A 23,863-nucleotide genomic window follows, 5' to 3' on the forward strand; every position below is an offset into this window, starting at 1 on the left:
ATCTACATACATGCTCAACTTTATTTACTGTGATTACAGTTTTTAGCATGCATGCAGTTTTAATTATTCTAATATTATATTACATAAACAAAAACCCAATGTTAGAAGAACATAAAGGTTGCAAAATCAAGCACTCAAAAGTTAGAAAATGCCAGTATTAAAGTTGCATATGTAAAACCCCCTGACTGTGGGCTAGATATTTGGAAAAACCCAGAGGTAAATGGAGTAGTGAGCCTGCAGTGCCATGAGGTGACATTCTCCAGTACTGCACCTCATTCAACGTGAAGCCCGACCAGTGAGAGGTTGTGTCACCGCTTGCATTATAATCCTGAGTGCCCCAAAATGCTTCTGCTACTTGTGGCTCCCTTCCTGGGACACACACGGAGTCAGCGGCCAGCATGTACATGTGTTCTGCATGCTGTACAGCTCTGATTCCATCACTTTGAGTCCAACAGCCTGCCAGCAGTTATCACAGACACACTTTTGTCTTTACCAGCCTTGGCTAATGTTAGCAGGTGACCCCAACATACTCCCATTCCTAAACTTCCCCAGACCCATGTGCTTTGATACGTCCAGCCCTCTCCTGCAACATTCAGAAGAAGATGATCCATTATCTCCTTTAAGGAGACAAAACCCACCACTGCTGGTTTAGATTAACAGTAAGACAAGTTAATTAACAAAAGAAGATATTATTTTAAGTGAGTTCATGTATAAGAGATAAAGTTAGAAATGGTTACAAGTAAGTAAAAATAAAAGCACACATCTAAAAGTCTGAAACTTAATCTATCAAGGTTTGGTTCAAGGCTTTGTTCAAGAGGACTGTTCTCAACCCACAATCTACCAGCAAGATGTGGCGGACCTCTCATTTCAGTTAGGATCTCTTCCAGAGGCCCTCAGGCACTGGTTATTTTGTCTTCTTAGTGAAAGAGATAATTTGGGGATCACTGCCCCTTTCCTTTTATAGTAGATTTAATCTTTGAAATGAATTCTTCTGAAGGGTACCCCCTCAAAGTAAAGTTCATTCAAGTTGTGAGGAAGGCAACATGGAAAGCTCTATGCTCCATCTTCCCCCACTTTTGTTTGTTAAAATGCAAATTGTTCTGGTTCCTGCCATCTCCTCTTCCTGATGTTTTGATGGTTCTATTTACCACTTATCTGTAAACTGAGGTAAACACACATTCATTTGTTTCGGATAGACCTGTTTAACAACTCTTGCTGAGGCAAGGCTGTCTGTTTTGAGCATGTACTAGTATCATCATACTGGGGGAATACACAACTTTACATATCATGTTGCTACATGTATTTCACCATGATATTATTGACCAGTGAATTATTAGTTTTCAAATGATACCTAACAGGGCATATTTTGAACAAAGATTAAGGATGTGAATATGGAAGTGCTTTGGGCCATAATGTTGCTCTCACCATAGTGTCTCAGTACTTCACAAACATTAATGTATTTAGCTCCACAGCACTCGTATAAGATTATGTGGTACAGTAACTCCTCACTTAACGTCGTAGTTATGTTCCTGAAAAATGCAACTTTAAGTGAACTGATGTTGAATGAATCCAATTTCCCCATAAGAATTAATGTAAATAGGGTGGGGGTTAGGTTCCAGGGAAATTTTTTTCACCAGACAAAACTTATACCGTGTGTGTGTGTATACACACACACACACACACGGTATAAGTTTTAAACAAATAATTTAATACTGTACACAGCAATGATGATTGTGAAGCTTGGTTGAGGTAGTGAAGTTAGAGGGTGGAAGAGGGTGGGATATTTCCCAGGGAATGCCTTACTGCTAAATGATGAACTAGCATTCGGATGAGTACTCAAGGGTTAACACATTGTTGTTAATGTAGCCTCACTCTACAAGACAACATGAATGGAGGGAGGGGAGACAGCATGGGAGACAGAGACACACACCCTGTGTGTGGGAGAGAGAGAGATGTGCATTGCCCCTTTAAGTTTGCTGACACCATTCTAAGTACATCGCCTTTGAAAAGATCAGGAACTTGAGCTAGCAGCTGCGGCCAGCAAGCTCTCTCTATCCTGAGCCCTGTCCTGTCCCCACCCTGCTCTATATGGAGAAGGGGTAAGTGGGGGCAGGAGTAGGGGGGTGGGGGACACCCTGATATTAGCCCCTCTTTCCCTCCCCTCCCCTACACAGCAAGCAGGAGGCTCCCAGGAGCAGCTCCAAGGCAGAGGGCAGGAGCAGCACATGGCAGTGGGGGGAGGGACAGCTGAACTGCCAGCAATTGATAGCCTGCTGGGTGGCTGCTGCGCAGGGAACTTAGGGGAGCAGGGAGCTGATAAGGGAGCTGATGGGGGGCTGCCGGTCCACCCTGGTTCCAAGCCCCCACCAGCTAGCTGCAACGGGCTGCTCTTCCTGCAAGCAGTGGACAAAGCAGGTAGCTGCCAAACAACGTTATGAGGGAGCACTGAACAACTTTAAACGAGCATGTTCCCTAATTGATCAGCAATGTAACAACAAAACAACATTAACCGGGACGACTAAGTGAGGAGATACTGTATTATGATCCCCAGCTGGGGAACTGAAGCACAGAGATTGAGGCGAAAATTGTCAAAAGTTTCCACTACTTTTGCAAGTCCAACTTAAGACACCTCAGGCCTGGTTTTTCAGAGTATTTAGCATTTTAATAGAACTTTATCTGTTCAATGCACAGGTGTAGTCCACATCATTTCCAGCTGTGAGCAGTCAGCATTTATGCAAATCTGGTCCCAGGTGTCTCACATTGGCCACTCAGAAAATGAGGAACATACAATTAGTGTTCAAGTTTGTCATAAATATAAAGGGAAGGGTAACCACCTTTACTTAAATCCCTCCTGGCCAGAGGAGAAACTCTTTCACCTGTAAAGGGTTAAGAAGCTAAAGATAACCTCGCTGGCACCTGACCAAAATGACCAATGAGGAGACAAGATACTTTCAAAGCTGGAGGGGGGTGGGGAAACAAAGGGTTCTCTCTGTCTGTGTGTTTCTTCTGCCGGGACCAGAGCAGGAATGCAGATCAGAACTCCTGTAAAGGGTTAATAAGCAATCTAGTTAGATATGCATTAGATTCTGTTTTGTTTAAATGGCTGATAAAATAAGTTGTGCTGAATTGAATGTATATTCCGGTTTTTGTGTCTTTTTTGTAACTTAAGGTTTTGCCTAGAGGGATTCTCTATGTTTTGAATCTGATTACCCTGTAAGGTATTTACCATCCTGATTTTACAGAGGTGATTCTTTTACTTTTTCTTCAATTAAAATTCTTCTTTTAAGAACCTGATTGCTTTTTCATTGTTCTTAAGATCCAAGGGTTTGGGTCTGTGTTCACCTATGCAAATTCATGAGGATTTTTATCAAGCCTTCCCCAGGAAAGGGGGTGTAGGGCTTGGGGGAATTTTGGGGGGGAAAGAAGTTTCCAAGGGGGCTCTTTCCCAGTTATATTTTGTTAGACACTTGGTGGTGGCAGTAATAAAGTCTAGGGACAAAAGGAAAAATAGTTTGTACCCTGGGGAAGTTTTAACCTAAGCTGGTACAAATAAGCTTAGGGGGTTTTTCATGCAGGTCCCCACATCTGTACCCTAGAGTTCAGAGTGGGGAAGGAACCTTGACAAAGTGTGAAAAGTATGGTTAAGTGACTTGACTAGCATCACATAGGAACTCTGGGGTCCTAAAGACAACAGGTTCCTTAACTACATACTCCTGGGGAAATTCTGTGCCAAAAAATTAAAAATTCTGCATACAGTATTTTAAAATTCTACAAAATTGTGAATGTTTTATTAGTCAAAAGAACACTATATGATCACACCAGTTTCAATTATTTTTGTAATTTATTTCAAAATACCTGTCAGCAACCATGTCGGTAACAATACAGAAAACAAAAGATTCCCCCAGTAGTAGCGAATTAAAGAAACCCCTATGACAACCCAGTTTCCGTTTCTCTGTTATCTTTTAGTTGGTGCCTCAGTCTGGGTGTGTCACTCATGTTAGCTGAGCACATCTTGAGGGAAAACTCTCCCCCTCTGGTCTCTAGGCACCAACACCCTGCCCCCCAGAGCCCAGCCACAGGGAGGCCCCGCCCTCACCCTGGCCCAGACACCTGCATCCTCCTACACCCTCAGAGCCCAGCCGCAGGGCCCCCTATCCCAGACACCTGCATCCCCCTATGCTCCCACAGCCCAGGGATCCAGAGAGAGAAACAGACTGATTCTGGGTCCTGGGTTTGTACAGAGTTTCTGGAATGCTGCCTCCTTCCTTCAGGGTGTTACAGGAATTGCAGCTGCCAGGAACTGTCCAGCTCCGCGCATGCATGCATGCACGCACGCACCTCCCCAGGAGTGTCCTGTATTTGTAAGCTAGAGACCAGGGCTTTGCTGGGTCCAGCAGCCCCTAGTGGTGAACAGCAACTCTGCAGCACCAATTCTGCAGAGAAAAATGAAATGCTGCACAGAACATTAATTCTGCACAAATTCTGCATTGCACAGTGGTGCAGAATTCTCCCAGGAGTAACTACAAACATACAAGCCTCAGTCCCAAAGCACAGTCCCATCCTGTGCACTGAGTAAGCCAGGGGATCTTGCGGAAAAAACTGTATGTGAACATGTAACCAAAGGCCATATGTCAATGCATGTGCACAAGGAGACTGAATTAAGATTGCACAAGTAACCTTAATGTGGCATTTCCTAACTTTTAGTGCTTAAATTTGCAACCTTAATGTTTTTTTAATGTAGGTTTTTAAAACTGTAATTACTTAATTTAAAAAAAAATTAAAGTCATTAAAATTAAAAAATATCATCATCTGGAACAGTACTGTCCCTCAACTTGGGCCATCTGCAGGTTCAGACCCTTAGATCCATAGCAGAGTTCTCTACCACTTGAGCTAGAAGAGTATCTCGTAGCAGTAATATTGTGATCCTCTATGTGGACCAGCCATATAAGGGTGAATCAGACACTTTGCCTGTGGGTTTTACAGCTATTTACTGACAGCAGATGAATGTAGAGGCACAGGACTACTGGGTTCAATTTCAGGTTCTGATGGAGAGTATGTGCTTTAGTGTTGTTAGGCTCTGCTATGAGGCAAAAGGGTCTGTCGCTGTCTGCTCCGATCAATCCCACTTCCACCTATGAGCTTCTTCCCTCACCTTGTGACATTCTCTTCCCACACCATTTCTTACTACGTTGCGTTTAAGGCAGGTTGCTTCCGCCTTATCCTCGCAACCTGTGTGACTGCAGGGGGAGCACTGAGAGCACAAAAGAGGCAGTCTCCCTGCTTTCAGTTCTGGTGCCAACCACCTAGTGGCCCACAGCAACCAGGAAGAACTATTGTGGGAAAAATCCTACTCAGCCCCTATATCTCTCGCATTCAGCATGCTTTTTACAGACAGAAGGTATTCAAAGGTTTATATCTTGATCATATGTGGAATTTTGGTAGGAACAGCAAAAGGCACATCCCTGACACTACGGCCACCCCTCTGCCAAATTTTAAGCTCTTGCTCCAAAGCGTCTCAATAAAATGGCTATAAGAATTTTTTGGTGAGAGCAGTAAAACATTTTTCACTGTTCTTGTAAACTTTGAGCGAAGACTTGCAAAACAATACTTTCAACGTGAGGCGGATACCCAGCATGTAAACATTTAGTGTGAATTGTTAAAGTTATGAGAAACTGAAAGCAGGGTGTTACCATGGAGAGGTTTCAGAGTAGCAGCCGTGTTAGTCTGTATCCGCAAAAAGAATGCTCACGCTCAAATACATCTGTTAGTGCCTACGGTGCCACAAGTCCTCCTGTTCTTTTTTTAATGGAAATGTTGGACTTCCTTAACCATAGGCAGCACTATCACTCCTGCGTATAAAGACCCTGCAGTATATTTTAAGGCCCCAATACCGCAAAGACTTACTGGCAATGCTTAACCTTAAGCACTCCACGTAGTCCAAGACACTGCTCGTAAAGAGGACTGGGCCTTAAAGTGTATTGCAGTATAATTACAGAATAATCAAAACTGAACACATGCTCAAAACTGTCAAGTGACATTCCAAAGGTTCTTAACCTGGCAGAATTGTTCAGCATTATATGAACTAGAAAAAACTGCAACGGGTATTTGAATGTTTACATTCAGTAAGAGAATTAGATGGCTATAGCTGCATTTTGGGACAATTGTAATTAAAGTTATAACTAATGAGCTTGGAAAACGAACTACATATAAAGAGCTATCATTCATAAACCTTAGAAATGGTGGAAATGTAGCTACTCTTTTGACTGTTTGATCTTATGATATTAAATACATTTATATGCCATGTAGAACCACCAGGAAGGAACTGTGAATTAAAGGGCTATAATTCGATCAAGGGGTTCTTATGACATCAACCAAAAAAGCAAAGTGCCTGTAGTTTGTTTAGCAATTCAAATACTTCGATAGAATTGTAATCTTACAAGTCATACTGCGATACTTTAATTTACATAAGACACAGCAAACTTGTAACTTTTTGCTGCTCCACTACACTCAAACCCCAAAACAGTTTCTGCTAGTCGGGCTTTCTATAATACCTATCTGTACCTACCACAGGTGCTAGAGAAAACCCTAAGGGTATGTCTACATAACAAGCTGGATCCCACAGCAGTGAATCTCAGAGCCTGGATCTACAGACTCAGGCTCGCGGGGCTGGTACTACGGTGCTAAAAATAGCCATGTGATTGTGCGGACTTGGGCTCTGGAGCCAGCAACACCCCTCTCCTCCCCCCAGGCTTCAAAGCCCAAGCTCCTGCCCAAGACTGAATGTCTCCACAGCTATTTTGAGCACTGTAGACCCAGGCTCTGAGACTCGCTACCACAGGATCTTGCTTACTGTGTAACCATACTCCAAGAGACCTCCTTACTTCCGCAGAGACCATAGATCTCAGTTCCTAAACTGATACTTTAAAGACGCAGCACAGTAAAAGAATACAATGGGGGGCAGCTTCTGTCTCTAACAGGTGAAATCTAAGGGTTTGGCTATATGGGAAAGTTGTACTGGTCTAACTAAAAGTGTGTTTTAAACAGATTTAGCTAAATCAGTGTAAAAGGCTGTGTACACACCTTTATTTCACTCTAAACCAAGCTTATTTTGGATTAGTTTAAGTCAGTTACAAATTGGTTTAGAATAAACTAAAAAGTGAGCCACTCAAACCGAAATGAGTGTTTGCACAGGAGTTTGCACTGGTTTAACTAGATCAGTTTCAGACCAATTTAATTTAAACTAGTGCAACTTTATTGGGTAGACAAGGCTTAAAATTTACAGGCATGACATCATACCTCATACTGTGAATAAAAAAGATTTGGTGGGTGGAAGGGAGGACTTGGAATAAGTGAGGATAGCTGTATGATCTAACCTTGCAAAATTTACACAGGGTAAATAATTTTTTAACAAGCAAATAAACTACCATTCAATCACAATGGTTTAGACTGAGCAAGTAAATTTTGTGCTGGTGCTACTAAATAGTAATGGACATTTTGCAAAGCATGATTAATATAACAGGTTTGTGCATTCATCATTTGAATGCACATGTTATGGTACATCATAAAGTAAAACTTTACAGAAATATGTTTCTGGTTTGCACTACTGAGGTGCTTATTTTCTTAATAATTCCACAGGTTAGGCATTCACATCTTAAAGATGAATTCCTCTAAGTAAAGTGGTATTTATGGGGTGTCAGAAGTGCCATGGTTCACACTGCAGTGCTATGCCTTTGTACATAGTAACATCGACACAGAGAAAGACAAGCAGTAAATTACTGCTGCAGCTTTCTGTGGCAGATTAAGGTCCTGTGAAATGGTGAAAAGCCTGCTGTACTTTCATAGGAATAGATACTGACCACAAGGGCAGTGGGGCAAAAACAGAACACAGACAATCTATTCTGCATCACCATTCTAAAAAACAACTCTGGTTATAATAAATGCCCTGTGGTTGTACTCACTGTGATCTTAAGAATTTTGATTTTGCAGAATAATTTTTTTCTTCCATCAACCCAGTCTGGTACCACTCAGAAGGCTAAGATAACACCTTATGTTGCACTAATGCAGCAAGGAGTAAGGAAGATTTTACATTTGGGCAAATGACAATGTAGGATATTTCCCTAGAACACAAATGAGTATTAGGAAGGGGAAACAGCTCATCTACTTCTGGCCCCCTTATTCTCTAGCCAGCTGCCATAGGCATTATGGTCAACACCACATGCAAGCAATTGGCAAACCTTTTCAGTGCAGCAGTAAAAGTAATCCCAGCAGTGCTTCCCCCAGGTCTGCCCAATAGAACCTTGCCTTAGCTAATACTGTACATTTTCTTAGAGCAGAGAATCTGCAAGACACTCAGGCTCCCTTCAGCAGTGCCAATCAAGACAGAATTATGAATTCCATGCCAGATGTGCGTATTACTAATTGAACATATTTTAAATATTATGTAAACACCTACTTATGAAAAACATTCCCTTAACTATTAGCAGGGGTGGGTATGTGGTGGAGGGTGAGGGAGTGGAATGTTTCGTTTTCATATGTCTACAACTTCCACATGTAACGTAAACATTTTCAATTTCATCTGGATTTGAAAAATTGTACTGATTACAGAAAAAGGAAGTTATTACAATGTGTGTGAAAAGAAATAAGAGATACATTTGTTGGCTGAACTTTAGAGGGCTCTCAATTAAATTTGTTACTTATATGATTCATTGGAGGGTGATAGTTCTTCCTCATGGATGGGCCTATTTAGATTATGTTAGGAGGACTTTTTATTCCATCACCTTGTTCTTCAAAGACAGATTTATCAAGTTTGAAGTGACACAATTCAAGGGAGGTTTTCTATGTTCATGTAAGGTCTAATATGTTTCAAATTGCACAGCAAGATGAGCTTAAATTCAGTCTTGGAACTCATTAGAATGTTGGGTGAATAGTGTCATCCAAATGTCCTAGCCAATATCTTATAATCTTGACATCCTACATTACAATTCTGCTCACAGCCAAAATAAGGTTAGTTAGATGACATGAGATGTCTGGTTCTGGGAAGGACAATGTGCAGTGTGTGCACTCAGGTTAAAGAAGAAACAGTGATTACTAAGCCCCTCACATTTGGATATGTCAAGTTTAGTCTTTTCACAGGCAACTGAGAGACCTGACCAGATTGCAAAGAACTTTTTTTTTTAAATGGATTGTTGGTTATTTAAGTGATGGATAAAAGAGAAATAAAACTGGCCATATCCTCAGCAGGATAACAAATGCTGATTTGTTAGCTGCTCAGTCATTGAAAAAAATCCCTGAAAATAAATCTCGGCAGCTGAAAACCTGCCTTTTATTGGACTTTTCATCAAACTGAATCCTTAATAGATTGTTTTAATGCTCAATAAATAAAATTAAATGACTGAGCATATCCTGATTCATTCTAAAGATTCCAGGTTAGTATTTTAGTTCCCAGTCCCAATATTTAAATCAAGAGCATAACTTCCAACAGCTTCAATGGCACAAGATCAAGTCCTCAGAAGGTGTATAGAATCGATCTGACAAGCAGATCTCCGTATGCAGAACTACCTGCAGGTTCTAAGCTTTTGATTCTAAGCGCAAACTTTTGTAAATGGTGCCCAATCCAAGAAACTGATCTGTGTTTAAATGCCACTTGGTGTGGAGCATGCACATATTCCTGCAGGTAAAGCTTTGAAGCAGATCAAATTACAACATAATCATAAGGGGCAAAAAATCTAAACTGACAACACAAACAAAAAAATAATATAAAACTCTTTTGAATTGTTTTAAAATATATTACCCTCTGAAAGGTTAGCGTGTACAAAGCAAATGAAGACTGTGTGCCTACACAGTACGTAAGAGTTACTTACTTCTCCCATCACTTCAATGATGTCACCAACTTTTAACTCCAGCTCATCGTCATTCTGAGGCATGTAACTGAAAGCCACCTGACATCTTCTCCTCCTATTTCTCTCCCCTAGATGGAGATGAAAGAATAGAGCAAAATATTTAGATGAAAATTTAAATAAAATGAGGCTTCCTGAACAAACAACCCAGCTACACTGTGCCCCTGAACACACTCCATGGGACAGCACTGAAGATGAATTGCACTGTTCTAAATGAGCACTATTCAAAACTTTTTGAATGTTTGCAATCCCTAATAAATGTGCCTAGGATCAGTTTACAAAAAAAAAGACTAATATTCAGATTTTTTCAGAGGACCACAGAGCATATTATTCCTTCGAACTATTTTTGTCTTTTGATGTAAATTGATACAATGAGATATTCAAGTAAGAATAAATGGTCTTTCTTCTTCTTCTACTACTACTATACTGCTTCTGCTTGCTCTCTCTCTCTTTTTTAAATATCAGTGCACCAGTAGGCTCATCTTCCGTAGATATATATTTGTAAATGGCATATTTGTGCACTATTCTAAATTTAGGGTGTTGATTTAAATGCAGCCAGGTAAATGGGATGATTCAGTTTTGGAATATTGCTTGCTAAACAAACAGCTCAGTATCTATCGATATTTGGACTTTTTTGTGGAACTGAGAGGGAAAGAGAAAACTTTCTGTAATTTAGCTGCTGAAACATCCTACCCACCCTCTTCTGGTTAAAGAGCCACCTAGCAAAACAAAGAATAGTAACAGCATTTTGCATGTGGGCATGATGGAGATAAAGTGATAGAAACCAAGTAAAATACAGCTCCCTCTGTCATAAATAAGGAAATTTCTTGTTCACATGCCTTGCAATGCAGGAACCATACCAAATACCATATGAAAAAACTGTCAATACATTTCTTCACTTCATGAGTAATTTGTTTACTTACAAACTGAAATATTAAATCTCAAATTCGCACACACAAATCAGGTGTGTCTTCATAATTACTGTCCAAATGCCCCTAGACTTCCATTTAAAAAAAAGTCATGCAGTCAGTATGATGTTTACTGTACAAAAATACCCATTGACAGTACTAGAAATGCTCCTTAGGACAAATGAATGAGAAAAGTCATATAATTGATGATTCTCTTTTTTTCAGTTTGGAAAGCTGGTCTTTAAAAAGAAAAAAAGGCAGGGGGAAGTCCCACGCAGACAAATATGAAAGGCAATTTTACCTTCACTAGATGACTTAGCTTTTAAATATTCCCATCTTGGGCTTTAGGAGAAAGTTTCCCTTGTCTTTGAGGTATAGTATGAACAGCAGATGACTATTTGAATTTTAAAAAAATAAAAATATATTTTAATGCAGTTGACCTAACTATCTCATAAAATGTTAAGTTTATTTTTCTTCACTTATACAAATAAAAAGCATTGTGTGACGATGATGATTTCATTAGAGTGATTTCTGGGCGGTATCCTAATAAATACATTCTGTATAGAATGCCTTCAGGACTGTGCAAAAATTAGAGGCTGCAAATAAAAAACAGACTTTTTTCTAAAGATAAACATACTCATTATATGAATATCAGCACTTACAAAGTGGTAACTGTTGACTGATTTGACAGACTGAAGTATGTCAGTTGCCATGGTATTTTATAATCAACATTGGGTGACTCAAGGATAAATGATTTTGACATTTCTAAGGGCTGGTCTACACCAATGCGAGGAGCCTAGGTAACAAAATGGAGGAACTAGAGCTACTGGTGCAGGAAGTGAAACCAGATATGATAGGGGTAACAGAAACATGGCGGAATAGTCGTCATGACTGGACTACAGGTATTGAAGGGTATGTGCTGCTTAGGAAAGACCGAAATAAAGGTAAAGGTGGTGGAGTAGCACTGTATATCAATGATGAGGTAGAATGTAAAGAAATAAGAAGCGATGGAATGGATAAGACAGAGTTCGTCTGGGCAAAAATTACATTGGGGAAGAAAACTATTAGAGCCTCCCCTGGGATAGTGCTTGGGGTGTGCTATAGACCACCGGGATCTAATTTGGATGTGGATATGGATAGAGTCCTTTTTAATGTTTTTAATAAAGTAAATACTAAGGGAAACTGCGTAATCATGGGAGACTTTAACTTCCCAGATATAGACTGGAAGACGAGAGCTAGTAATAATAAGAGGGCTCAGATTTTCCTAGATGCGATAGCTGATGGATTCCTTCATCAAGCAGTTGCTGAACCGACTAGAGGGGATGCCATTTTAGATTTGGTTTTGGTGAGTAGTGAGGACCTCATAGAAGAAATGGTTGTAGGGGATAATCTTGGTTCAAGTGATCATGAGCTAATTCAGTTCAAACTGAACGGAAGGATTAACAAAAATAAATCTGCTACTAGGGTTTGGATTTCAAAAGGGCTGACTTTCAAAAATTAAGGAAATTAGTTAGGGAGGTGGATTGGACTGAAGAATTTATGGATCTAAAGGCAGAGGAGGCCTGGGATTACTTCAAGTCAAAGCTGCAGAAGCTATCGGAAGCCTGCATCCCAAGAAAGGGGAAAAAATTCATAGGCAGGAGTTGTAGACCAAGCTGGATGAGCGAGCATCTCAGAGAGGTGATTAAGAAAAAGCAGAAAGCATACAGGGAGTGGAAGATGGGAGGGATCAGCAAGGAAAGCTACCTTATTGAGGTCAGAACATGTAGGGATAAAGTGAGACAGGCTAAAAGTGAAGTAGAGTTGGACCTTGCAAAGGGAATTAAAACCAATAGTAAAAGGTTCTATAGCCATATAAATAAGAAGAAAACAAAGAAAGAAGAAGTGGGACCACTAAACACTGAGGATGGAGTGGAGGTCAAGGATAATCTAGGCATGGCCCAATATCTAAACAAATACTTTGCCTCAGTTTTTAATAAGGCTAATGAGGACCTTAGGGATAATGGTAGCATGACAAATGGGAATGAGGATATGGAGGTAGAGATTACCATATCTGAGGTAGAAGCGAAACTCAAACAGCTTAATGGGACTAAATCGGGGGGCTCCAGATAATCTTCATCCAAGAATATTAAAGGAATTGGCACCCGAAATTGCAAGCCCATTAGCAAGAATTTTTAATGAATCTGTAAACTCAGGGGTTGTACCGTATGACTGGAGAATTGCTAACATAGTTCCTATTTTTAAGAAAGGGAAAAAAAGTGATCCGGGTAACTACAGGCCTTTTAGTTTGACATCTGTAGTATGCAAGGTCGTGGAAAAAATTTTGAAGGAGAAAGTAGTTAAGGACATTGAAGTCAATGGTAAATAGGACAAAATACAACATGGTTTTACAAAAGGTAGATTGTGCCAAACCAAGCTGATCTCCTTCTTTGAAAAAGTAACAGATTTTTCACACAAAGGAAATGCAGTGGATCTAATTTACCTAGATTTCAGTAAGGTGTTTGATACGGTGCCACATGGGGAATTATTAGTTAAATTGGAAAAGATGGGGATCAATATGAAAATTGAAAGGTGGATAAGGAATTGGTTAAAGGGGAGACAACAATGGGTCATACTGAAAGGTGAACTGTCAGGCTGGAGGGAGGTTACCAGTGGAGTTCCTCAAAGATCAGTTTTGGGACCAATCTTATTTAATCTTTTTATTACTGACCTCGGAACAAAAAGTGGTTGTGTGCTAATAAAGTTTGCAGATGATTCAAAGCTGGAAGGTATTGCCAATTTAGAGAAGGACTGGGATATCATACAGGAGGATCTGGATGACCTTGTAAACTGGAGTAATAGTAATAGGATGAAATTTAATAGTGAGAAGTATAAGGTTATGCATTTAGGGATTAACAACAAGAATTTTAGTTATAAGCTAGGGACGCATCAATTAGAAACAACGGAGGAGGAGAAGGACCTTGCAGTATTGGTTGATCATAGGATGACTATGAGCTGCCAATGTGATATGGCCGTGAAAAAAGCTAATGCGGTCTTGGGATGCATCAGGAGAGGTATTTCCAGTAGAGATAAGGAGGTTTTAGTACCGTTTTACAAGGCACTGGTGAAACCTCACCTGGAATACTGTGTGCAGTTCTGGTCTCCCATGTTTAAGAAGGATAAATTCAAACTGGAACAGGTACAGAGAAGGGCTACTAGGATGATCCGAGGAATGGAAAACTTGTCTTATGAAAGGAGACTCAAGGAGCTTGGCTTGTTTAGCCTAACCAAAAGAAGGTTGAGGGGAGATATGATTGCTCTCTATAAATATATCAGAGGGATAAATACCAGAGAGGGAGAGGAATTATTTAAGCTCAGTACCAATGTGGACACAAGAACAAATGGATATAAACTGGCCACCAGGAAGTTTAGACTTGAAATTAGACGAGGGTTTCTAACTATCAGAGGAGTGAAGTTTTGGAATAGCCTTCCAAGGGAAGCAGTGGGGGCAAAAGATCTATCTGGATTTAAGATTAAACTCAATAAGTTTATGGAGGAGATGGTGTGATGGGATAACATAATTTTGGTAATTAATTGATCTTTAAATATTCATGGTAAATAGGCCTAATGGCCTGTGATGGGATGCTAGATGGGGTGGGATCTGAGTTACCCAGGAAAGAATGTTCTGTAGTATCTGGCTGGTGAATCTTGCCCATATGCTCAGGGTTTAGCTGATCACCATATTTGGGGTCGGGAAGGAATTTTCCTCCAGGGCAGATTGGAAGAGGGCCTGGAGGTTTTTCGCCTTCCTCTGTAGCATGGGGCATGGGTCACTTGCTGGAGGATTCTCTGCTCCTTGAAGTCTTGAAACCATGATTTGAGGACTTCAATAGCTCAGACAGGTGAGAGGTTTTTCGCAGGAGTGGGTGGGTGAGATTCTGTGGCCTGCGTTGTGCAGGACTAGATGATCATAATGGTCCCTCTGACCTTAATATCTATGAATTTAAGTCGATCTAAGTTATGCTAGTTTAGTTACGCAAGTTACATAACTGAAGTCGACATAAGTTAGATCGACTTACAGCGGTGCCTACACCGCGCTATGTCGACGGGAGAGCGCTCAGGGAGGTGGAGTACAGATGTCAGCAGGAGAGCACTCTCCCATCAACTTAGCGTGTCTTCACCAAACCTGCTACATTGACACCACTGAATCAATTGCAGCGGTGCCGATTTAGCCAGTAGTGTACACGTGGCCTAAGAGAATAAGAAATCGGTGCAGCACTGGATACTACTGCTAGTGAATCTCTCTTTTTTTTGCATATTTATTTATGATATTTTTGTGTGATTGCTATAAAAGTGTGTCTTCCCTGGGTCTTCAAGGTGAATTGACTTGTTTTAAACAAAAAGATTAATATCCATGTAAAAGGAACATGAAGACATTAAGCCTCAAATCAAGGTACACTTACAAACTCCAGGAATCCTTCAGATGTTTTCTAAATTTGGAAGTTTAGCTACCGGAGTTGAGAGGAAGGCCTTTTCTACAACTACACATCCAGTCTCTCCTCTTACACTATCTCCTCTGGTCAGCATTACTTGGTCAGCAGCTCACTCTCACTCACTGTGCACATGTATACCTCATGCAAGCTGTCCAGTTTTAGACAGGCTCAATTGGTCTTATTTTACTCCCAAGAACAGAGCTGGTCAAAATTTTTCACACACAACTTATTTTGGGGGGAAATGTAAATTTGTGTCAATTTCATCAAATTGTTTCAGGTGGGGAAAGAAAACTAATAAAATCTGAAAAAAAACTAATAAAACATTTCACATCAAATAAAACGAAACATTTGGATTTTTCTGTATGAAATGACGTTTTGTTTCAAAACTTCTTACTACCACAAAGATGTAAGCACTTTATTGTAATCTCTTTGGAACTGGGACTGTTGTTTTGTTGTGCGTTTCTACAGCACCTAGCAGAATGGGATCCTCGTCCATGACTGGGGGCTCCTAGGTGCTAAGGTAATATACATAAATACATTTTTAAAAAGTATACTTAGGGTCTTTAATGTGTCTCCTAAGGCTGATCAGGACTTGCTCAATGAGCAAGAAAACAACATGACAGAACAAGGAGTAATGGTCTCAAGTTGCAGTGGGGGAGGTTTAGGTTGGATATTAGGAAAAACTTTTTCACTAGGAGGGTGATGAAGCACTGGAATGGGTTACCTAGGGAGGTGGTGGAATTTCCTTCCTTCGAGGTTTTTAAGGTCAGGCTTGACAAAGCTCTGGCTGGGATGATTTAGTTGGGGATTGGTCCTGCTTTGAGCAGGAGGTTGGACTAGATGACCTCCTGAGGTCCTTTCCAACCTTGATATCCTATGATTCTATGGGAGGTCCTCTAATAATGTAATGCAAGTCTTAGTACTAGAGAAGGACGAGTGAAAGGAAGCTCCTTCAATGCTGCAGTCCAGCAGGTAAAAAAGATATACAAAAGTCATGGGGTGAAGGAGGAAAGATATACAGTATATGTTTAGAAACATTCCTAGTGGCTTCAGTAATTATCCATCCAACACAGCTTCAATGTGCGTGAAATGGGTCCACTCTACAATGCAATAGGGACAGTGTAGAATAAACAAGGAGCTATAACCCCCATTCATCCAATATACTCTCTTCTCTACTGCTATTTTCTTAATCCTGCTCTTGTGAGAAAGATAGAGGAAAAGAGACAAGAGGCAAATGCTTTGAAATCCACTTCATGTCACAGCAAAACCAGAAAAAGTTAAAAATAAAATGAGTGCAACTCCATTGACTTCAGCTCCATTGACAGCAGAGCATTAGGCACATGGAGAATCCAAGAAAACCGTGGGCGGGTGGGAATCTTAATAGTGAAAAATTTCCTACATTTTAAAATTTAGGAACAAACAGCGAGTGAGTAAAGCACAGAACAAAGAGCTTTCTCTTCTCTGCTCGACCACCTAGTCACTGTTTGGCTTTGAGGATCCATAAGATCTTTGGGCTCTGTTTCCCCATTTGTAAATAGGAGAAATTGTATTTTCCTCCCTCCCCCATTTATTGTGAGCCTAACTTAATATTTGTAAAACTCCGAGATCCCAAAAATTTTACAGAAGTACGAAGTATAACAACTATGGGGATCATGAAAAGAAAAGGAGTACTTGTGGCACCTTAGAGACTAACACATTTATTTGAGCATAAGCTTTTGTGAGCTACAGCTCACTTCACTGGATGCATGCAGTGGAAAATACAGTAGGGAGATTTATATACACAGAGAACATGAAACAATGGGTGTTACCATACACAATGTAATGAGAGTAATCAGGTAAGGTGAGCTATTACCAGCAGGAGAGGAAAAAAAAAACCCTTTTGTAGTGATAATCAAGGTGGGCCATTTCCAGCAGTTGCCAAGAACATCTGAGGAACAGTGGGGGGCGGAGGGGGGAATAAACATGGGGAAATAGTTTTACTTTGTGTAATGACACATCCACTTCCAGTCTTTATTCAAGCCTAAATTAATGGTATCCAGTTTGCAAATTAATTCCAATTCAGCAGTCTCTCGTTGGAGTCTGTTTTTGAAGTTTTTTTGTTGAAGAATTGCCAATTTTAGGTCTGTAATCGAGTGACCGAAGCGATTGACGTGTTCTCCGACTGGTTTTTGAATGTTATAATTCTTGACGTCTGATTTGTGTCCATTTATTCTTTTACGTAGAGACTGTCCAGTTTGGCCAATGTACATGGCAGAGGGGCATTGCTGGCACATGATGGCATATATCACATTGGTAGATGTGCAGGTGAACGAGCCTCTGATAGTGTGGCTGATGTGATTAGGCCCTATAATTGTGTCCCCTGAATAGATATGTGGACACAGTTGGCAACGGGCTTTGTTGCAAGGATAGGGTCCTGGGTTAGTGTTTTTGTTGTGTTGTGTGTGGTGGCTGGTGAGTGAGTATTTGCTTCAGGTTGGGGGGCTGTCTGTCAGCAAGGACTGGCCTGTCTCCCAAGATCTGTGAGAGTGATGGGTCATCCTTCAGGATAGGTTGTAGATCCTTGATAATGCTCCTTGATGGAGAGGTTTTAGTTGGGGGCTGAAGGTAATGGCTAGTGGCATTCTGTTATTTTCTTTGTTGGGCCTGTCCTGTAGTAGGTAACTTCTCGGTACTCTTCTGGCTCTGTCAATCTGTTTCATCACTTCAGCAGGTGGGTATTATAGTTGTAAGAATGCTTGATAGAGACCTTGTAGGTGTTTGTCTCTGTCTGAGGGGTTGGAGCAAATATGGTTGTATCGTAGAGCTTGGCTGTAGACAGTGGATCATGTGGTGTGTTCAGGATGAAAGCTGGAGGCATGTAGGTAAGTATAGCAGTCAGTAGGTTTCCGGTATAGGGTGGTGTTTATGTGACCATCGCTTATTGGCACCGTAGTGTCCAGGAAATGGATCTCTTGAGTGGACTGGTCCAGGCCGAGGTTGATGGTGGGATGGAAATTGTTGAAATCATGGTGGAATTCCTCAAGGGCTTCTTTTCCATGGGTCCAGATGATGAAGATGTCATCAATATAGCGCAAGTAGAGTAGGGGCATTAGGGTACAAGAGCTGAGGAAGCGTTGTTCTAAGTCAGCCATAAAAATGTTGACATACTGTGGGGCCATGCGGGTACCCATAGCAGTGCCGCTGACTTGAAGGTATACAGTGTCCCCATATGCGAAATAGTTATGGGTGAGAACAAAAAGTTCAGCCACCAGGTTTGCCGTGACATTATCGGGGATACTGTTCCTGACGGCTTCTAGTCCATCTTTGTGTGGAATGTTGGTGTAGAGGGCTTCTACATCCATAGTGGCCAGGATGGTGTTTTCAGGAAGATCACCGATGGATTGTAGTTTCCTCAGGAAGTCAGTGGTGTCTCAAAGATAGCTGGGACTGCTGGTAGCGTAGGGCCTGAGGAAGGAATCTACATAGCCAGACAATCCTGCTCTCAGGGTGCCAAATCCTGAAATGATGGGGCGTCCAGAATTTCCAGGTTTATGGATCTTGGGTAGCAGATGAAATACCCCTGGTTGGGGTTCTACGGGTGTGTCTGTGCGGATTTGTTCTTGTGCTTTTTCAGGGAGTTTCTTGAGCGGATGGCGTAGTTTCTTTTGGTAACCCTCAGTGGGATCAGAGAGTAATGGCTTGCAGAATGTGGTGCTGGGAGAGCTGCCTAGCAGCCTCTTGTTCATAATCCAACCTGTTCATGATGATGACAGCACCTCCTTTGTCAGCCTTTTTGATTATGATGTCAGAGTTGTTTCTGAGGCTGTGGATGGCATTGTGTTCTGCACGGCTGAGGTTATGGGGCAAGCAATGCTGCTTTTCCACAATTTCAGCATGTGCACATCGGCGGAAGCACTCTATGTAGAAGTCCAGTCTGTTGTTTCGATCTTCAGGAGGAGTCCACCCAGATTCCTTCTTTTTGTAGTCTTGGTAGGAAGGTCTCTGTGGGTTAGTATGTTGTTCAGAGGTGTGTTGGAAATATTCCTTGAGTCGGAGAGGTTGAAAATAGGATTCTAGGTCACCACAGAACTGTATCATGTTCGTGGGGGTGGAGGGGCTGAAGGAGAGGCCCTGAGATAGGACAGATTCTTCTGCTGGGCTAAGAGTATAGCTGGGCAGATTAACAACATTGCTGGGTGGGTTCACTGTTGTGGCCCCTTGTGGCATGTAGTAGTTTAGGTAGTTTAGTATCCTTTTTCTTTTGTAGAGAAGCAAAGTATGTGTTGTAAATGGCTTGTCTAGTTTTTGTAAAGTCCAGCCACGAGGAAGTTTGTGTGGAAGGTTGTTTTTTATGAGAGTATCCAGTTTTGAGAGCTCATTCTTAATCTTTCCCTGTTTGCTGTAGAAGATGTTGATCAGGTGGTTCCAGTTTATTTGAGAGTGTGTGGCACAAGCTGTCAGCATAGTCTGTGTGGTATGTAGATTGTAATGGATTTTTTACCTTCAGTCCTTTTGGTATGATGTCCATCTGTTTGCATTTGGAAAGGAAGATGATGTCTGTCTGTATCTGTACGAGTTTTTTCATGAAGTTGATAGATTTCCACTCCACCCTATCAGAGGCTCGTTCACCTGCACATCTACCAATGTGATATATGCCATCATGTGCCAGCAATGCCCCTCTGCCATGTACATTGGCCAAACTGGACAGTCTCTACGTAAATGAATAAATGGACACAAATCAGACGTCAAGAATTATAACATTCAAAAACCAGTCGGAGAACACGTCAATCGCTTCGGTCACTCGATTACAGACCTAAAAGTGGCAATTCTTCAACAAAAAAACTTCAAAAACAGACTCCAACGAGAGACTGCTGAATTGGAATTAATTTGCAAACTGGACACCATTAACTTAGGCTTGAATAAAGACTGGAAGTGGATGTGTCATTACACAAAGTAAAACTATTTCCCCATGTTTATTCCACATACACACACACACCCGTTCCTCAGACGTTCTTGTCAATGGCTGGAAATGGCCCACCTTGATTATCACTACAAAAGGTTTTTTTTCTCTCCTGCTTGTAATAGCTCACCTTGTCTGATCACTCTCGTTACATTGTGTATGGTAACACCCATTGTTTCATGTTCTCTTTGTATATAAAATCCCCCACTGTATTTTCCACTGCATGCATCTGATGAAGTGAGCTGTAGCTCACGAAAGCTTATGCTTAAATGCATGTGTTAGTCTCTAAGGTGCCACAAGTACTCCTTTTCTTTTTGCGGATACAGACTAACACGGCTGCTACTCTGAAACATATGGGGATCATGAACTTACAGTTCCATTCTCAGACATATTCACAGCAGTTACAGAGTACATTAAGGCATGAAAGCAGCATGATACCAAACAAGAAAGATCAACCCACAGCATTCAATATACCCAACTGTTCAAAGTTCCTCAAATGAGTCTCCGGTTCTCTCAATTCTCTCTCGCTCCCTGGATCTCTCTGTAAAGAAATGTCAAAATGGAGAACAGCAAGGAACGGAAGATGAGAGAGAGACTATAACCCAGTTCTTCTCTTTCTTCTAATGCAGTTGTTAACAGAAGCAGCAGTTCACTCTTTTGGTTTCAACAAGGGGACACATGTAATCAGCCAGGCCCCACGAACAGCTAACTGCTTATGTACATGTTTAGAATCCTTGGGGACAGCATACTAGCAGCGTTAAGAACTATATACAGCAGAAGTGTTGTTTTTGTTTTGTACAGTGTGATGAAGCAACTTGGGTAGTTCAAGCAGAACCCAACAGGTTCTACTAGATCACTGTGAAAACAGAGCTGATTCGAAGAGAGTTCAGAGTCAACAAGCAGCACACATATAGGAGTTGTTAGCAAAGATAAAGATATTTTCATAAAATTCCAATGCTAGTCACCCTCCTGAGTTTTTTGTTTCTGTCTAATTAGTACACGTTTCTCAACACAGCATGTTCAGGAATCATGAATACCCCCTGGAATGGCTTATAGACAGTTAAGACAAAATATCAGTCCTGAGGCTCTGTCTGCCCTGTCCCCCCTAATATTCCCACCTACTATCAAACTTGTACTGAAATTATTGCTAACTGCTGTGTGTTGTGAAATGCATTAAAGACACACCGTGAAATTAAAATGTATTGTACTTGGCTAGTCAATGTGCAGTTAAATTTTAAACCATTTTCTTACTAAAATTATGATTACAGAAGTAGCTGTAACCATTGCAGCAATTAAAGTTGCATAAAGTTTTCATTCTAATACCATTTTTCGTCCTTCAACTTGATGAAAATTTCACCATTTGGATGAAAATTTCCCACTTTTGTTTTTAAGTTTTGGCATAAACAGTTCAGCCAGTTCTTGGTGCAGGTGGGTAGGAGGAGGTGAACAAGGCACCTTTCCCATTTTAAAAGTACTAGAATTTTTGAACAGCACATGAATCAAACTGCCCATGCTTTGAAATGCTAAATTTTCTCTGGATATAGTTGTAATAGCGAAGTAGCATCTTTCACTGTTTTAAAAGAAACTGGTTTTTCACTGGACAAGGTTATAAACCTTTAAAAAAATCACATATCTATTATATGCAGTCAATATTTAAAAATATAGTGTGCAGCCACAGGAAGGATTTACTGTGCAGATGTTAGGGGCTAACACGGGGCTAACATAACTATGAAATGAAAACTTTGTAAAAATGTATGGCATTTGTAGCAATGGCACCAGGACCTCAATGCAGACATTAAGAAGTGAGCAGGGGTTCAGGTAGGGCTCCTCTGCGCTTTGTAAGGGCTGACATTGAGGGCTTCATGCCTTTATCTAGCTTCTGCAGACCTTGTCAAGTGGGAAAAGACTATGAAACGGTTCATTTTGTAAGGTATGCAATGCTTTGATGCACCTTAGCATCAAGACTTAAAAGTTCACGGGAAAGAGGCTCTCTATTACAGAGATCCTATGACATGCTAGAGGAGGGCTTCTCTCTGTGGACCTATTAAGGTACACTGAAGAGGGTATAAAGGTGACATGGTAGATAGATAAATAATTTTATATTATGTCATTCACAAATGCTATTGCAATTTTTTGCAAGGTAGCAGATACTCAAAGTATTGAAGAATGAAGCTCCATTTTTTTTGGTATAACTTTTTCCTGCTTTTATTTTATATATTTTTTATTTTGCGTGTAAGAAATGCCAGAGGAAAACCCTAGAGGAGTAGTAGATGTTAAACCTGCATGGTGAAGCACTCAGTCAGGAAATTATTAGGGCTGTCAATTAATCACAGTTAACTCAAGCAATTAACTCAAAACAAATTAACTTGATGAAAAAAATTAATTGAGATTAATCACAGTTTTAAATCGCACTGATAAACAATAGCAGAATACCAATTGAAATTTATTACAAATATTTTGGATGTTTTTCTACATTTTCAAATATATTGAATTCTATTAAAACACAGAATACAAAGTGTACAGTGCTCACTTTATATTGCTATTTTTTATTACAAATATTTTCACTCTAAAAATGATAGACGAAATAGTATTTTTCAATTCACCTCATACAAGTACTGTAGTGCAATCTCTTTGTCCTGAAAGTGTAACTTACAAGTGTAGAGTTATTCTTTTTTTACATAACTTCCCTCAAAATAAAAATGTAAAACTTTAGCATCTACAAGTCCACTCAGTCCTACTTCTTGTTCAGCCAATTGCTAAAACAAACAAGTTTGTTTACATGTACAGGAGATAATGCTGCCCATTTCTTATTTACAATGTCACCTGAAAGTGAGAACAGGAGTTCGCATAACACTTTTGCAGCCAGCACTGCAAGGTATTTACCATGCCAAATATGCTACAAATTCGGATGCCTCTTCAGGCTTCGGCCACCATGCTGATTACAGGTTCTACTTGAAAACCATCCAAAGCAGTGCAGAATGTGGAAAATATAAAAAAAATTCAAATAAATGGTATTTTATTATTAACAGTGTGATTAAAACTGCCATGCATTGCAATTTTTTTTAAATCTTGCGATTAATCGCAATTAATTTTTTTAATCATTTGATATCCCTAGAAATGATATTGCTAAGATTGCATATGCAGCCTTAACTCTGCTCTCCTGTATACATGTATTATATGATACAAACTGATTTCATGATTATGTATTTTTGTAACATGTACTTCATATTGTTTTGTTCCGTAAGCTTAGGCATCAATCCTGAAATCAGATCCGTCAGGGTGTGCCCTTGTGCTTGCATGGTGTCCCAAGTACTTTATGAATGCATACCCTTTGGTATTTCAGGCAGGACTGAATGTCCATTAAAGTTTTCAAGGTGTCCCTGACAGACCTCAACAAAACGATTGTCAGCCGTTGATTTCACAGGGGGGGGGGGAAGCAAATGAATACAAAACAAATCTGGTCTATTTCTTGCTTTGATCCACTCCATCTATCTTTTACATCTTTGGCTGGCAGCAGACGGTGCAGTAGGACTGCAAGCCATCCACATCTCCTCACTGCTCGGAAGAAGATGGTGCAATAGGACTGCAAGCCATCCTCATCTCCTGCCTGCCCAGCAGAAGATGGTGCAATAGGACTGCCTGCAGGAC

The 23,863-nt window shown here is 40.6% G+C and overlaps 1 protein-coding gene across 5 annotated transcripts in view; it reads right to left on the minus strand.

Annotated features, from left to right (window-relative positions):
* SH3KBP1 (SH3 domain containing kinase binding protein 1) overlaps positions 1 to 23,863 on the minus strand; it is a 339,502-nt gene that overhangs the window by 153,894 nt on the left and 161,745 nt on the right. For all 5 annotated transcript variants that reach the window (XM_073356811.2, XM_078854184.1, XM_078854185.1 and 2 more), the window contains one exon: positions 9,861 to 9,967. In XM_073356811.2, the coding sequence (XP_073212912.1) occupies positions 9,861 to 9,967 (107 nt within the window). The remainder of the gene's footprint in view (positions 1 to 9,860; positions 9,968 to 23,863) is intronic.

This window comes from Lepidochelys kempii, chromosome 1, assembly GCF_965140285.1.
Source record: "Lepidochelys kempii isolate rLepKem1 chromosome 1, rLepKem1.hap1, whole genome shotgun sequence".
Classification (NCBI taxonomy): domain Eukaryota; kingdom Metazoa; phylum Chordata; order Testudines; family Cheloniidae; genus Lepidochelys; species Lepidochelys kempii.